The 15,061-nt window shown below is 45.9% G+C and overlaps 1 protein-coding gene across 1 annotated transcript in view; it reads left to right on the top strand.

The window, feature by feature from the left end:
* RYR3 (ryanodine receptor 3) overlaps positions 1-15,061 on the top strand; it is a 500,519-nt gene that overhangs the window by 135,103 nt on the left and 350,355 nt on the right. The window contains exon 2 of the mRNA XM_072808654.1: positions 14,303-14,422. Within this exon, the coding sequence (XP_072664755.1) occupies positions 14,303-14,422 (120 nt within the window). The remainder of the gene's footprint in view (positions 1-14,302; positions 14,423-15,061) is intronic.

Here is a 15,061-nt window from a genome sequence, read left to right as displayed (position 1 = left end):
CCCTTAACTGACTGAGCCACCCAGGTGCCCCTGTTTTTTTTATTGTAATCTTCTCATGAAGAGGAAGCCACCTGGCCTAGCCACTATCGGGAACAGGTGGGGGTCATACAAGGGTGTGGGTCACTAGAGGCCATTGAGGATGTGGTCTGTAGCATATTGTAGCATGGAGGAGGAAGGAAAGAAGGTTATTGAATGTGTTACAGAAGCGCATTTGTTTTCTTGGTAATATATTTTAAAATGTAGCAGTGCTATGTATAGTCCACATGTGTAAAAATAACTCCAATGCCGTAATGAAACCTGGAAGAACTCTGACAGTTCCTGATGTTTCATCAGATTGTGTTTTGTGGTAACGCTGAGAGCATCGAAGTTTTGACCATGTGTGTAGGAGTAGGTCCGTGACTTTGGAGCACAGATCTCTTTGCTCCAAAGACCAGGTGGCCGTGCTGGTGTGAAAGGTCAGCATTCAGCCAGAGGGAAGCGTAAAGTCCTGGGAGGAGAGAGACGAAAGGCAATTTCGGAGATGGAGCAGATTCTGAATGAGGCGGGAGACCATACAAAGGGAAGTTTAATCCTATTTTGAATTTTTGCTTTTGGGCAGCTCTGCCCACCCGTACTCAAGAGTAAACTATCCCCATTAGTGTTTTTCCTCCCCTCTGTCCACTTTGGTGCCCAAAACGTTGAGCCCCAGCAAGAGGATGAGGCTGCAGTGATGAGCCAGTTCTGTGGACCCCTTAGCAGGAACACTCTTCAAATAGAAGAATGCGGGGGGTGTCACTGGCCCTGCCTCCCGCCCAAGTAGAGGTTAGTGAATTCAGGTGTCTGATAAAGAATCTGAGAGTCTGAGGTGACCTCTGTATAAGGAACACATCCTGCTGAATTCGTTCTTAAGCCTTTTGGCCGTACTTGATTTGGAAAAACGAGAGCCTGATCGTGAGTTTATAATGCACGATTGATTCCTCAGGGTGGGTCAGGGGCACAGACTGGACGCCAATAAGCCCGAGCTGTGTTCGCTGTGGCTGTGCAGGCAACCAAGGCACTCTGCCTCCTGCTCTCATCTCAGGCTGCCCCATGTCACATGTTTGTGCCGAGCAGTGGACAGAGCCCAGAGTGCTGGGGACGAACCTTTTGGAGCAGAGGGACATTGTCTGTTACTAGACCTGCACTCGGGCTCCCTGGTCTTTGTTTGAACACAGTGTCCACTTATGAACTGTGTATGTAGCCTTTATACAGGCCGCTGAGCCTGCAGGATCCTTTTCTGCAGAAGCACGCAGTCGTGGCTCCCTGATTTTCCCATCAAGCAGGCTGTGGGCATGCCCAGTTTGCATGCATGTGTAGATGCCAGGAAGGAAAAGGACCCCAGAACACGTGGTCTGAACCCCAGGAAGCAGCGGTGTTCTGTGTCTCCTCCAGTTGCTTCTTACCACTCCAAGGTAGGAAGCCTACTTAGTGACTTTCCAGATTGCAAGTTCCGGTGCCTAGTCCCATTCCCTCTGGGGTTTACAAGTGATCTTCAAAAGAAGCAGAAATAGGATGCCCTGTGGCCCTCACTGGAGACATATTGAGGCAACTGAAACAACCCAGCACTGGCAGAGGCAAAGTGAAGATGAGGTGACCCTTCCCTCAATCCATTCCAGCAGACCTGACTCCTCATTTTGTCTCTACCACTGCTGCATGGCTATGGGTAAACGACCTATGCTGTGAGCCTTATTACTTTCCCATCTGTGATATGCATAGGAGTTTATTGTCAGTATGGAATGAAGCGCCGAGCATACAACTGGTACATAATAGGTAATCAGTAAGTGGGAGTGTATTTTGCTTTCCCCAGCAGATAGTAATGGCTGGCAGTCAGTCCTGCACCCTATTCTCCTCTCTCTCCCTCCCCACTCCCATATACCTTTCAGAGTACTTCCCATTTGCCTAGTAGAGGCTCAAGTATATAAACTGAATGGAAGAGAGTGCCTACTGGCTGCATAGCTCTGTCACAAATTGTCAAGATGGAGGTGCCTATGTGGCTCAGTCAGTTAGGCATCTGACTCTTGATTTTGGCTCAGATCATGATCTTGGGGTCGTGGGATTGAGCCCCACATCAGGAACTGTGCTCAGTGTAGAGTCTGCTTAAGATTCTCTCCCCCCCCCCCCCGCCCTTCCTGTACTCGCTTGCTCTCTCTAAATTAAAACCTTTAAAATAAAAAAAGTTGTTAGGAAAGAGGAACCCAAATTAAAAAATGAAAATACTAGAGAAAAATGCACTCACTGCACATTGGATTAGTTGAGGTGGACAAGTAGGTCACATTAACTCCAGGATTATTAATGTGTCCGTGGCATCTGCAGTGGCCTGCCAGAATTTGGCCAGTTGGAAGAGAGTCCAGAAGGTCTAGAAGCCAGAGGTCAAGTCTAGAGAGGATCTTGGCAGTGACACAGCAAGGCTGTTAGGGCTCCATGCAAATTGGGAGGCTAAGAAACAAAGGTTGAGTTTGGGGGTCATCAGTATTTGTTACGATCGTACTATTGCATGGTTTATAGAATGCATTGGCTTGCATGATTGTCACTTCTCACAGTAATTTCGAACTTGGACTTTGTTAACTTCATTGCGTAAATAAGGCTCATAAAAGTAAGGATTTTATGCAAAGCCATGCCACCAGCAAGGAATCTAATCGGTACTCAGACTGGGACTTTGGAATTTCATTTTGGTGCTGCTCCTGTGAAATTGTCATCACAGACTTCATCAAGTTGTCCAGGTCACTGGAGGTCAGAGTGATGGACAAGAAAGGGCCTCTTTATCCCAGCAACCAGCTAGAACTTGAGAGAGGGCAGGACTTTGTGGGCCAGTACCTGTTGATTCACCTATTTCCTGGTGGGTGTTAGAACTGGTTTCAAAGAATGGAAAAGATCCAGCCTTTATGTGGAGTAAGTAGGCAAGCTTGCTTGTGCGGTATGGGTTGGGGCAGAAGGTCAGTGGTACATGTTGTTTCCTGTGGTTTGGGCCAGTCTTCATGAGTACCCAGAGTGTTGACTGTTTCTTTGAAGGACAGAAACAAAAGATATTCTTCTTTTGACCAACACCTTCCAAAGTAGGACTGGTAGTGTGGGTTTGGGTTAGTAATCTATGGGGATTTTATATCGTTTGGGTTTAAAGTAGTGTCTTGTTTTGTCAAAAAAGCAACTGACACCTCCCTACTCCTCACCGAGTCAGCTCATCTTCTCTTTCTAAATCATGTTCTAACTTTGGAGACACCAGTGATAAATTTGTGAAGATCAAACTAATTCTATTGTGATAAGCAGACATAGGCAACTGAATGTTGATTATTCTTTGTTTTTAAGATTATATTTTAATTCAGTTTGCCAACATATAACACCCAGTGCTCATCTGATCATGTGCCCTCCTTAATGCCTGTCACCCAGCTACCTCATCCCCCCAACCCATCTCCCCTTCTGAAACCCTTTTGTTTCCCAGAGTTAGGAATGTTTCATGGTTTGTCTTCCTCTCTAATTCTTCCCCTCTTCATAAATGTTGTTGGGAAAATTGAACAGCCACATGCAGATTGAAACTGGACCATTCTCTTATACCATACATGAGGTTGATTATTCTCAAAGGGTTTCTTAAATAAAATAATGGTATTTTGTTAAGAATTATGGTTATCTAGTGAATGTAATTGCAAGTACTATTTCAGAGGTTTTATATTTACTAACTCATTTAACCTCAAGCAATGCATAAAGAAATTATTACTATTCCCATTTCACAAGCAAAAAAAAAAAAATCGAGGCACAAAGTTAATAAAATTTGTCAAAGACCACATAGCTAGATTCATACACAAGATTCCAACCCAGCCCATCTGATTTTAGGGCTTTGGTACTCATTACCACTCTGCTGTAATGGATTTATATGAAAATTGAAAGAGCAGAATCAATCAATGCACAAGACAGACTTTAAAAAAGTCTTAATGCTTTAACCATAATTACATAAGAACCCACAGCAATAGGTTAGTGCCAATAGAGGTTTTATCTCTCCAGATGTGTAACTTGTCAGATAAAATGTCCATTGTAGCAAAGCCAATAGTACTCTCACTCTTTCCTCTTCCCCTTCTTCGAAGACTCCAGTGAGATTTGCTGCTATTGAGATTTTCTTCTTAGGGGCAGTGACTTGAATTGTGGGTTATAGTTTCAAACAGAATATAGTAAAGGAACAAGTTCTTTTTCTAAGCTCTAAATAGACTAAGACTTTTAATAAAACATCCATTCGTTGACTTGAACAGATTTGAGAAGGTTAAGTGTCCTCTTAAAGCAAGATTTGCAGAAAAATAAGCCTTTAATTACTATCTAGAAGGCTTTTAGGCATTATTTTTTTTTAATTTTTTTTTAAAGATTTATTTATTTGTGATGGACATAGAGAGAGAGGCAGAGACAAAGGAGGAGGAAGAAGCAGGCTCCATGCCGGGAGCCTGACGTGGGACGTGGGACTTGATCCTGGGACTCCAGGATCGCGCCCTGGGCCAAAGGCAGGCGCCAAACCCTTGAGCCACCCAGGGATCCCCCGCTTTTAGGCATTCTTTATCCATTTAGCTCTGATCCTTGTCCAGATGTGGCTGATTCCATGAACTCTTTCCAGCTTTACTAGTGGTTACCTTAGCCATTTGGGGGCTTTTATACATTGCTCCTCTAGGCCAATCTCACCATGAGAAGTCTGACATTGCATGTGGTAGAAAGAAAGAACATCTGCTTCCATGATTACCTGAGTGAGAAAGATTTCTATAGCTATTGTCCATAAAGTGGGACATAGAACAACTCTGTAGGTTTTATGCAAAAAGGACCAACTAGTATAGTATAAAGTGTGGCAATTTAGCTTCCCTAAAAAATGTGTGTCTGTATGCAGATGTTTACTATGCCATTATGCCACAGACCCTGTTGTACTTGGAAAATGAGCAGGTGCCATTGCCTTGTCTTTGTATTTCTACAATAGTCAACACACAGGGTTTAGTTCATGACCTTTTTAATGGGAAGAAAAAGAAATGAAGATGTTGTTTCTGAAGGATGTATTAGCCTCAGAGGGGCAAACATGGTGAACTCATAAACAAAAGAACCCACATTGCCCAGTGAATGAGAAGAATCAGTTGGAGAAGAACAGTGAGTTCCTTTCCACTAGATCCCTTTTGAGGGAAGGGACCTAATTCATTTTGCATTAGGAGTTTCTGGGTTCTTGTCAGGCTGAGACCTGGGGTTGAATTTGTCAAATGCCCAAAATCAAAGCAGGCATAATGGGAATTTGACTTAAGGCCAGCCAGAGGACATCTCCCTGGTCTGTTCCTTCTTTCTGAGGTGTGGGGGGGAGGTCATTTGACAAAGTTCTATGAAGATTTTGGAGTACTGAAAAACATAGATTTGTATCAAGGAGCTTCCAGTAAAGATAAGACTTGAACAATAAGAAACAAGAAGTTAGACTGTGGGGATCCCTGGGTGGCGCAGCGGTTTGGCGCCTGCCTTTGGCCCAGGGCGCGATCCTGGAGACCCGGGATCGAATCCCACATCAGGCTCCCGGTGCATGGAGCCTGCTTCTCCCTCTGCCTGTGTCTCTGCCTCTCTCTCTCTCTCTCTCTCTGTGACCATCATAAATAAATAAAAAAAAAAAAAAAAAAAAAAAGTTAGACTGTTGCTGAGAACCCTCAAATTATCCAGAGAAGACAGTAGAGGCACTTGCTTATAAGAAATTAAGGGGTGCCTGGTGGCTCAGTTGGTTAAGCATCTGCCTTGGGCTCAGATCATGATCTCAGGGTCCTGGGATGGAGCCCCACTAAGGAGGGAGCTTGCTTCTCCCTCTCCTCTGTCCCCAATCATGTTCGTTCTCTCTCTCTCTCTCAAATCTTTAAAAAAAAAAAAAAAAAAAAAAGCTTAAAAGACGTTAAGCCAGCCTGTTACTTCATTGTAAAGTTGGCCCCCCCTCTTTCCTCCTGCTTTCTCACCCATAGGCCTGGCTTAACAAATAAAAGCTAGAAAACTGAGTACACTGCTGTTAACATGCTGAGTTTAACTTAAGACCTTGTGCCAGCTGAGCTCAGCCATCCACTCGTGAGGCACTAACTGGGCCCCTCCTTTGTTTCAGGGCTTTGTTCTAGGCACACAGATGAATCAGACATAGTCATCATCCTTGGGAATCTTATAACCAGCTGGGGGAAGCAGACAAAACTACATTTAGGGTACAAGCTAATAAATGCAGTACTGGAAGTAGGCACGGAATACCCTGGAAGCACAGTGGGGCTGGGGGGAGTTTTGCAGATGACATGTATGATAAGTCTTAGAAAATGAGGAGCGTTATACAGACAGGCTCTGTAGGCCAAGTGAAGGTTCAGGGGTGAGCAGAAAGCACGGCCTCTCAGCAGGTAGCTCCAACGTTCCGGTGATGGTTTATGGGGAAAGAGGGACAGAGGCTGTGGAGAATAGGGCAGGAGCCAGATAAGGAGGGTGGGAAGACAGGACTTCAGTTGGGAGCCTGGTGCCTTAGAAGCTAAAAGAGATCATTTCCAGAAGAATGAAGAGATTTATAGTATCCATTGCCACACAGATTTAAAAAATCAAGGTCAGAAAATGTTCCTCAGATATGACAAGTAGGTGGTTTCTGGTGACCTAAAGTGAAAGCAGTTGGCTGCAGGAGCAGAGAAAATGTCACATGTCATCGATAAAACATAGGAGCCCTTGTCACACTGTCATAGGGACAGACCCCAAGAATCCTGGATATTGGTTCTAGAGAAAAGTAATAGGCAAAGCTATTTACCTTGGTAAGGAGCAGCAGAAATGCTTTACTGCTTCTTTATTTGCACATAATGCCATGCTAAACAGAGTAGAGGGAAAATTAAACACAGTTTATGCATTCATGGAGCTCAGCTCTTTAGTGCACAAGTATTGAGACTCTAACGTTGGGTAAATTGATCAAAAATAATCTTTTTTTAAATGGCTATTTCCATAGAGTGTGTTCTTACAGACTTCTAATCACAAGACACTTTCAACAGCCCAGAGAAGACGGTCCTGTATTGTTTGTAAAGAAGCTGTGCACCAATCTTGATAATTGATGGTTGTGGTTAACCCTCATGAGTTCTTTCTCCGAGTTCATGTCGGTCTCTTCTGCTGTATTTTTGGGCTAGCTAGTCTCATTCTGACCTCAGTGGCTAACAGATGGTTGACATCTTGCATTATCAGTCCTCCTATTCGCAGATGAATAATACATTTCCTTTCTGCTCGGAACTCCCCAGGCTCCACAAGTCCGATAAGGCCTAAAGAATTGACCATACAGAATATAATCCTCGTTAATGGACAGACTGTTGGTAGACAGAGCCGGCAAGCATGCGGCAGAGGAAATTTTTAATCAGAAATAGAAGTATGCAAAATAGTATTACATCTTTTAATTGGTTTTCATGGCTTTTTTTTTTTTTTTTGGTGCTTTACATGTGAATTTCTACTTTGATAAGGATAGAGGCTTGAATGTCTGTCTTGATGTTTGTGTGGAAGAATTCCCAAGAGGTTTGGATTCAGTGACTCCTGAAGTGCTTTCTCTTTAAATTTCCTGGGATCCCATGTCGATCATTTTTCCTTCACTTATCTTGGTTTAGAGGTATATTTGCAAAGGAGAAGCTGAAATGGCAGTGCAGAAAGATTGAGATCATGAACACTTGATTAGAATTTTATTGGTAGAGATGGATGCTGCTTTTGGCTTTGGCTGGTATGATCTGCTCTGTATGGGGTTTTTTTTGGGGGGGAGGGGTTTGTTTTTGTTATTTGTTTGGTTTAGAGAACATGTGCTTGAGTGAGGTGGGAGGGTGCAAGGGAGAGAATTCTAAGTAGACTGCACACCTAGCATGGAGCCCAGTGTGGGGCTTAATGTCATGACTCTGAAATCATGACCTGTGTAGAAATCAAGAGTCAGATGCTTAACCTGTTGAGCCGCCCATGCACCTCTGCTCTGTACTGTTTTAGCCAAGGCTGACTCAGCTCATCAGAGCCACAATTAGTTGCACCTGTAGAATAAAATGGAGGCCTTTCTGTACCCTTATCTGCTTTATATGAAAGGAATGGATATTGATGCTTCATTCTGACCTGACTCAGGGCTTACACTCTAAAGTGATAAAAGGAACACTCTCAATCCCTGAAATGATAAATGTTGCATAGTAACTCCGATTTTGCTTGTGTTCAACACATGGAGAGCTCCTCTGGTTGGTTGCTTGTGTTCAACACATGGAGAGCTCCTCTGGTTGGTTTGCTTGTGTTCAACACATGGTTCACTCCTCTGGTTGTTCTCTCTGGCATTTTGTTGTTGATTTGGTCACTTTCCGGTATTGTATGGCCATGTGAGGGGGCTGGGAGTTATCTATTTTTATTAGCACTATCACCACAGGTCTTAAAGTCAGGGAGATGTGAGTTCAGACCTCTTACTAAAGTCAGTCTCTTGGGGGAGACTATTGGGTGTCATGGTGAATAGGACACGCTCCTGATTCAGATAGTTCTAAGGTTCAAGGTCAGAATCTATTATTTACATGCTGTGTGGTGCTAGGCAAATTAATTAACCTCTGCACTTCAACCTCTATATCTACAGATAGAAAGGATGTTAGTATCTACCTTATAGGACGGTCGTGAGACCAGAACTGAGATGCTGTGACATGGTGGCACATAATAACTGTTCATTAAATACTTCTTTATTAAAACTGATTCCTCTGCTGGCTTCATTCTTAAAATGATTGTGTTGTTAACGTTAAACAACCTAGGGGGAAATCTCATAGTGTGTCTGGTATGGAATGAATAGTTGGTATCAATAATAATGAAGTAACAACAAAAACTTCTGAAATGGACGTCAAAGCCTCATTATTATTGCTCATTCTCCACTTTTTTATGTCAACATCTGTTCTGAGATTATTCAGTTCTGACTCATCAGTGAAAAGTGACCTTTTCTGCAGTAATTAATGTCACATGGGTGAGAGTAGACAAATCTCTTCTTAAAATCTGATTCCGTCGCCATCAGTCAGCATGCTCTTACCAAACACAGTCTGTTCCCAGCTTGGATGGGGAAGCAGTTTTCTGCACTGAGTTTATAATTAACTAGGAATTGTAAGGTAAAAAAACACATGCATTCAATAAATTTTAACTGTATATTTTGTATATTGTATATGGTGTATATTGTGCACAAGGCACGATGCTAATGAATATCCTGATAGGTATAAACATGAACCAGATGTGGATCCTGCCTTCAAGGGCTGCAAAACAAGCTGAAAGGGCTGGGAGAGAATGTGGACACAGACAGCCTCACCACCATGAGACTGTAGGCAAGTTAATGAACTGCGCTGTGCGGGAGCTCCTCACTTGTCAAGTGCAGGTGACAATAGTACCTATACTGTCATGTTGGGGTGAAGCTTAGCAGGGTTATTATAAGGCACAGTGCTCGTCATGAGATCAGTAAATGTTAGCCATTTCAAAATATATAGTTGGGATAAGGCATGCATGTAAATAAACATAATGCCAAAGTGTGGTGATATTGCTATGGAAATTTGGATAGAGGAGAGATTACGTAGAATTCATAAAGGAATGTGGTATTTGAGCTAAGCTTGGAAGGATAATACATGCACACAGAAAAAGAGGGAAAATCAGGGCGGCTTTAGAATCAGTATGAGTAGGAGTGTGAAGGTAGACAAGACGAAGGAGTTATTACAGGGAAGTTAGAGTTACAGGGAAGAAGTTAAGGTAAAAGGTCAGAGAGTGAAGGTCTTCGTATGCTGGTTCAAGGACTTTGTCCATGTGGACAGTGGAGAGAGGCCATTATGGGTTTTCAACAGAAAAATGGTAAGGTCAGAGGTGTGCTCTGGTAATAGACCACAGGAAGAATGTTCTGAGTATCATAATAGTTTGTCTTGGTCTCTAGACCTCCAGTCTGTCCTTTTTCTGGTCTGCCATAGGACGGGTGGGAGAGAAGTCTCAGAGACAGGATATGTTGATGTCTGGGCCTGGGCTGCCAAGAGGTTGGATGTGTCATTAACACACATGGAACATAAAAGGATAAGTAGACTGAAAAGTGCCTTTGGGTACACTGGGACACGCTGGTCTGTGGTACGTATGGATAAAGTCAAGAATAAGTTGGGGTTGGGAACCTTACAGTGCTACCAGGTTGGAGGTACAGATGGTCCAACAACTCCTCTGAATAAAACTAGAAACCTGAAGAATGGATGAGATTGCTAAAGGGAGATGACAAAGGACCACTTTTGGGTGACCTTTTAGATGCAGGGAGAGCAGGAGAAATTGAACATGGAAAGGATCCATTGGAAAGGCAGAGAACAAGGAGAACAGAGTTGAATAAAGGGACAGAAGAGTTGGGATCCCTGGGTGGCGCAGCGGTTTGGCGCCTGCCTTTGGCCCAGGGCATGATCCTGGAGACCCGGGATCGAATCCCATGTCGGGCTCCCTGCATGGAGCCTGCTTCTCCCTCTGTCTGTGTCTCTGCCTCTCCGTCTCTCTCTGTGTGACTATCATGAATAAATAAATAAAGTCTTTTAAAAAAAAAAAGGACAGAAGAGTTTCAAGAAGGAGTGTTTTAGGGAGGCTGGACGAAAGACTTATCTGGGAGATGGGAAGGCAATAGGAATGGAGGAGAAGTGAGGCTGGAGGCAGAGGGAAGAACTCACTTCCAGAGGAATGGGCAGAGACCTTTTGACGTATTTCTGTAGAAATCAGGAAATGTTTACGTGATCTTTGGTATTATTTCCTGGGAACCTAAGACCTGTGTACCCTTCATCCTTAAGGGCAGAGACTAGGTCTAAAAAGTCTTTCCATTACTGATTATGATGCTCTCTGACCTAGCACTTTGTCTTTTGTCTTATAGCTGGGGGGAGGTGGTGATTTGATGTTGACTGAGTCAGATCTGCTGAGTCCTACAAAAAGGGGAAAGTTCCTATGGTCTTATTCCAGTGAAAGCAGAGTTAAAACAAGCTGAAAATGTACTATTGAAAAAAAAATCCCATAAATTGATGGAACAAAACTCCAGAGTTGTGTTACTTTCTCTATGAAAAAATCCTTCCCTTCCAGGAAGAGGCGGCCAGCGCCCTCTGGGAACTGGAAGTCCTGGTGAAGGAGAGTGGGAACATGGAATGTAAGAAAGCAAGAAAGAGAAGATTGGGTTCACAGAGCAAGATAGTCTGGTTCCAGATTTATAACAGGAATTGTTCTAGGTTTTGACAAGGAATGTTCACCATCATGTGTTACTAAAACTGTGTAGTAATTAGGTCAAGGTGTTTGTTTTGAAGAGACTGTCCACATGAACCTTGAAGTTAGTTGAGATGAAGCTCAAGTGGCAGGAAGGAAGCCAGATCTTGGCTTACATGACCTGGTGTGCTCTGTGGTATCTGTCCTGGCAGGATGCTTTGTCATTGGATGGTAGTCAACAAATGTGTACTGGATTCGCACAAAAATGATCAGGCTTTCTGATTGTCATTAAGAGTCAGATAAATGGTGGGAGAACTAAGTAGGATGTGGGTACATTGCCCAGGAAGATGTGGAGATTGACAATCACGTACCTCAAGGTAGAGGAATTTGGTACATGAGCAGAAAAGTGATTATCCAAACTTGGCATTGAGGATTGGGGGAGAGTGCTGGAGCTCCTGGGGAGGAGGATTGCAAGATGTGGAAGAATTTGCAGCCTCCAATCCCAGGGAGCTCCTTAGAAATGGCACTCCCTGAAAATAGTCAGATTTGATTTAAAGCAAAGGGACAAAGAAGAGAGGTAATGGGAAGAGAACATGCATCAGTCAAGAAATGAGTGACCTAGGGAGGGCCAGTGACTGGAGGTGCTTGTGTTCTGGGTCAAACCAAGTGAGAGGCCTAAGGAGATGGTTGACTTGTGGTTCTGAACGGAACTTTGGTGCAAAGATTACAGTGTCACGTGCTCAAGGGCTCGAGATGTTGGTCTGTTGAAGATGTGCGGGGGGCGGTTGGTGCTGTCTAGAGTGAAGACAGGTCCAGGCTGCCACTCCAGATGTTGTCTGCAGCCAGGTCAGCACTGGGCATACGGTGCCAGACAGCACTGGAAAAAAGAGGAAAGCATTTGAAGAACAGGAAACTTGCCTCAGAGTCCTACACCCATTTGCGTGTCACCCAGAGAGTTTGTGCTGGGCTGCCCTTCGGCAGACAGCTGTTGGGCCACGGCAGGTTCCTTGATCGCGTTAGCTGTTGGGCAGCCTAGGTTATGAAGGTGCGAGTTACAGGACAAGGAGGCAGCCAGTGCAAGGTCAAGCCAAGGTGGTTTGGGTACCTTGGAGTGGAACGGGCATGGGAAATGGGATCATGGAGAGAGGTGTCTTCAACTCAAACTGAGGAGAAAATTTTGTCAACCTTCACCCACTCATGAAAAGTCTGGTCCATAACACACTCCTGTGATTTCCAAATACCTGTTTTTTTTTTTTTTTATTTTTTTTTAAATTTTTATTTATTTATGATAGTCACAGAGAGAGAGAGAGAGAGAGAGGGGGAGGCAGAGACACAGGCAGAGGGAGAAGCAGGCTCCATGCACCGGGAGCCCGATGTGGGATTCGATCCCGGGTCACCAGGATCGCGCCCTGGGCCAAAGGCAGGCGCCAAACCGCTGCGCCACCCAGGGATCCCTTTTTTTTTTTTGCTGGTGAATCATGCATAGGTGGGGGGGATACCTAAGTATTTCTCAGTAGGGGGTCCTCTTGACAATTTGGACAGAAAAATTATGTTTCGAAGACTGTCTCTTTTGGCACAGAGCACTTAACTCCCATGACCCATTGCAATTCATGTAGTGCCCCTGAGTCATTTGCCCAACCTAAGAGTACTCCCTTGTTGCCTGTGCCCTCCAGGAGGATGTGGTCACCTCTGGGCACCAGAGAATCTGGGGCAGACGCCACCTGGGGGGAAGTTTCATTCTCTCCAGAGATTTCATGGAACCCACATTTTGAGACTAGGGCTATTCTGCAGTTTTATTCTGTCTCAACCCAAAGAAGACCATGAATTGGGACTTCACTATACGCAGAGGCTTTTGAATTTATTACCGACTTGATTTTAATAATGAATGGTGACATTTCAGTGCCAGTGAAAGTGTGGGGCTTTCCCCCCTCCTCAGTCATCTTTTCATGGGCCTGTGATTTGGAGTCTTCTCATGTTTTCCTATACCCTGACCAATCTCGGGGTACCAGCAGACATCCTTTTTAAGGCTCTCTTACTATTGAATCTTGTTTATCTTCCCATCACGGGGAGGATGTTATTTTTTCCATATGCCTAGACACATGGCAGCCCCCTTTCAGGAAAAAACATTTGTTTCATCTTCGGGTCCAATACCCTGGGATGCACAGTAGCCCCAGGAGACGTGGGGCGGAGACACGAGCAAGGGAACAGTTGCTCAGGAAGAAGCCCCACCTGGCTCTCCTCTCCTCACTCCTTTAACTCAGCCACACCTGTAGGTAGACCTGCTGGATGCCCGAAGCCCAAGGTGAAAGTTAACATGGTGAGGAGGGGGACGTAGACGGGGGAAGAGCGGTCTGGAGTGGAGGGCCTGCTAAGGGGAGTGCTGTCCTCTGAGCCTCAGGCAGGGGTGAGCAAGAGGTGAGCATTGGTGTCAGTAGTGGTTGGCCTCGTTTCTGGACCATTAATGAGAGGAATGCTGTTCAGCCAAGGTCTCTGAAATTTCCGGAGGGTTGCTTCTGATGACGCATAGGGGAGAGGATCCCCCTCCTGACGAGTTCAGGGCGGCTTCTCCTTCCAACCTGAGTCTTCCAGGCTCCTTCTCAGCCTGCCTTTCACATCTTTCCAGGACCCATTTCCCACACACTCCCCAGCTTCCTTCCGGAGCCCCTGGCAAACGGGTCACCCACTATATCCGCCCCCACCCCCACAACGTGGCTCTTGCCTCCCCCGGGCCTCACCCAAGGTGGACTCTCCCTCCAGGGGTCCCCGGTTGCCTGGTCTCTGCTGGCGTGTCTGTTGCTGCAGCTGCAGCTCACCGTTCCCCTCGTGTACCTGGACATCGCTTAGATTTACGTTCCCGTCTGCTCACCTCTTGAGACGCTCTGCCCACCCGGCTTGTGTGTGGTCCTGCACCTCCGAAACCAGGCCAGGCCCCCGCTGCCTGGGGCTGTGGCCCACAAGTGCCTCGCACCTCAGCCTGCCCCCTCCCCCGGGGTTCCCAGCTCCACCCAGGCTGCCCTCTCCTGTGCCAGGGTCAGACGGGTGTGCCCCTCGGGTGGCTGCTGATGCGGCAGCACGGTGCCTGGGGCCCTGGTTCCAAGGAGCCCCTGGCGCTCACGCATGTGTGTTCTGCCGGCAGGAAGATGAGGTGGTTCTCCAGTGCATCGCAAACGTCCACAAGGAGCAACGGAAGTTCTGCCTGGCGGCCGAGGGACTTGGGAACCGCCTGTGCTTCTTGGAACCCACGTCAGAAGCCAAGGTGAGCCCTGCCCGCCCTCAGCACTCGCCTCCCAAGCTGTCAGGGGCAGGAGGGGATGGGGAAGGTGAGGGCCAAGACGGACAGGTTTGCTTTTTGGAGTGGAAACTATGACTCTGCAGCCCGGGAGCCCGGGAGCCCCTGCAGCTGGGACCCAGATCCGTGGAGAACTGGCGGTGCCCGGTTGGCCTGTGTCACCAGGGATGCCTCCCAGTCACTGTCAGCCCTTCCAGGAGAGGTCTTTCTCCTGTTCCCAGAACACCTTTTTATGTTAATTCCTAGAGGTCTGAATGCATGTTCTTTACTCTCAGCCTCAGTGCAGGGTCCAGCAGGTGCTTGCCCCAGGCACACTGCCCTTCCCCTTCCTGCTCACTGTGACCCAGGGGCAGGAAGCAGCGGCTGCTCTGGCCCCCACCTGCCTGGCGACATCTAATGTCCTGTCTCTTCAGCTAAGCTTTCCAATCGTCTGTGCTTTTCATGATGCGTATGTCAAGGGGCTCCGTGTGCATCACATGACCGCAGCACTTTGCAGTCCTGGCCAGACCTTTACATCAGTCAAGGTCCTGCAGAGAACAGAGCCAGTGGCATCTCTCTCTCTGTCTCAATACATGGATAGATGGGTTAGGGGGATAGATGGATATG

The sequence above is a fragment of the Canis lupus genome, chromosome 32, assembly GCF_048164855.1.
Source record: "Canis lupus baileyi chromosome 32, mCanLup2.hap1, whole genome shotgun sequence".
NCBI lineage: Eukaryota > Metazoa > Chordata > Mammalia > Carnivora > Canidae > Canis > Canis lupus.
Note: the sequence above shows the minus strand (reverse complement) of the source record. Positions and strands in the feature narration are given on the sequence as shown.